Genomic DNA, 1310 nt, shown 5'->3' on the forward strand with positions numbered 1-1310 from the left:
GCCACGCATGGAGGTGCGTGCCCCCCGCCTCCCCCGCCGTCACGGAGGAGGCGGTATGCTCAGCTGATTGCACAACGCTCAGGTGTGTATGCATCAGTCGCCCACAGCTGCTATGTGATGGCAGCAACCACATCCGTCAGCGCCGCCGTCGGTCTCGAGAGGAGCCAGGGGAGGGGGCAGAGGGGGTGGGGCGGGGCGAACTGTCAAGACAGACCGACACACGCAGCCGTGTGATGCCGCCGCCCAGGGCAGTGCAGAGAAAACTGAGTGGCACACACCCCCACGCACAGAGACAGACACAGACATGCACCAGCAGCACCATGACGGCGACCCTGATGATGATCGACGGCGAGAGTTGAGAAGAGGGAAAGCAGACGGCACGGAGACACGGAGAGGCCCACGAAGAATTCGTGACAGAAGGCAAAGAAATAGAGGAGAGTGCGCGAGCACAACAACAGACGCACGCCAACAACGAAGACCGGGGCGTGGCACGAGGACACTCCAGTCATCTGTTCCTCTTTACAAGTGGGAGAAACGAGGAAAAGGTGAACGCGCAAGTAACAGCAGTGGCAGCAGCAGCGGTGTCGGTGGTGGTGGTGGCGTGAAGCATGAAGAACTGAGAGGATGGCAAAGGCAGCAGTGTGCATCGGTGTGCAGAGATGTGTGTGTGTGTGTGTGTGTGTGGGTGCGTGTGAGTGAAAGGTGGGAAGGGCAGGAAAGGAAGAGAAGCGAGAGGGGCATCGGCGTTCCGCTAAGCAACTCTACATTGCCGACGGATCCAGAGCGCTATTCCCGTGCGTGGGGTGGTGTCTGCGGTCTCTGCCCTCCTCCTTCCTCTTCCGTGCCTGCGTGCCTCATGCGTTGACCGATGCGCTCCCTTTTTCGCGATGCGCATCGCTTTTACTGCCCCCTGTCGCTCTCGAGGGTCACAAATACGTGCTGGCCATCCTCCAGCACGTCGCACACGCGGGCCTCAAAGTCGCACTGCACGCCGCCCTCTTTTCGGATCGACACCGGCGGGCCGAAGCGCTTGCCAAAGGAAGCGTCGTAGTGTATCATGGCTGCGCTACCGAGCCACACCACCTGCTGCGTGCCATCGCCGCACTGCAGCGGTATGATCTTCTCTCGCACGTGAACGGTGATCTTCATTAGCGCGTGAAGCACGGTGACGGTGGTCGGAAAGCCGATGCGACGCGCTGAGTCGAGCCGCACGTGCCTCTGCAACTGTCACGGTGTGTGTGTGTGTGTGTGTGTGTGTGTGTGTGTGTGTGTGTGTGTGTGTGTGTGTGTTGTTGTGTGGTGGTGTGGTG

At 60.4% G+C, this 1310-nt stretch overlaps 1 protein-coding gene across 1 annotated transcript; it reads right to left on the reverse strand.

Moving 5' to 3' along the window:
• Nucleotides 1–900: 900 nt before the first annotated feature.
• Nucleotides 901–1149, reverse strand: LDBPK_010140 (hypothetical protein, conserved; the record flags this gene model as incomplete). Its single annotated transcript, XM_003857779.1, has 1 exon — nucleotides 901–1149. The coding sequence occupies one exon, from the start codon at nucleotides 1147–1149 to the stop codon at nucleotides 901–903; it is 249 nt and encodes an 82-aa protein (XP_003857827.1).
• Between the last annotated feature and the right edge of the window lie 161 nt (nucleotides 1150–1310).

This window comes from Leishmania donovani, chromosome 1 (assembly GCF_000227135.1).
Source record: "Leishmania donovani BPK282A1 complete genome, chromosome 1".
In the NCBI taxonomy this organism is placed as follows: Eukaryota; Euglenozoa; class Kinetoplastea; order Trypanosomatida; family Trypanosomatidae; genus Leishmania; species Leishmania donovani.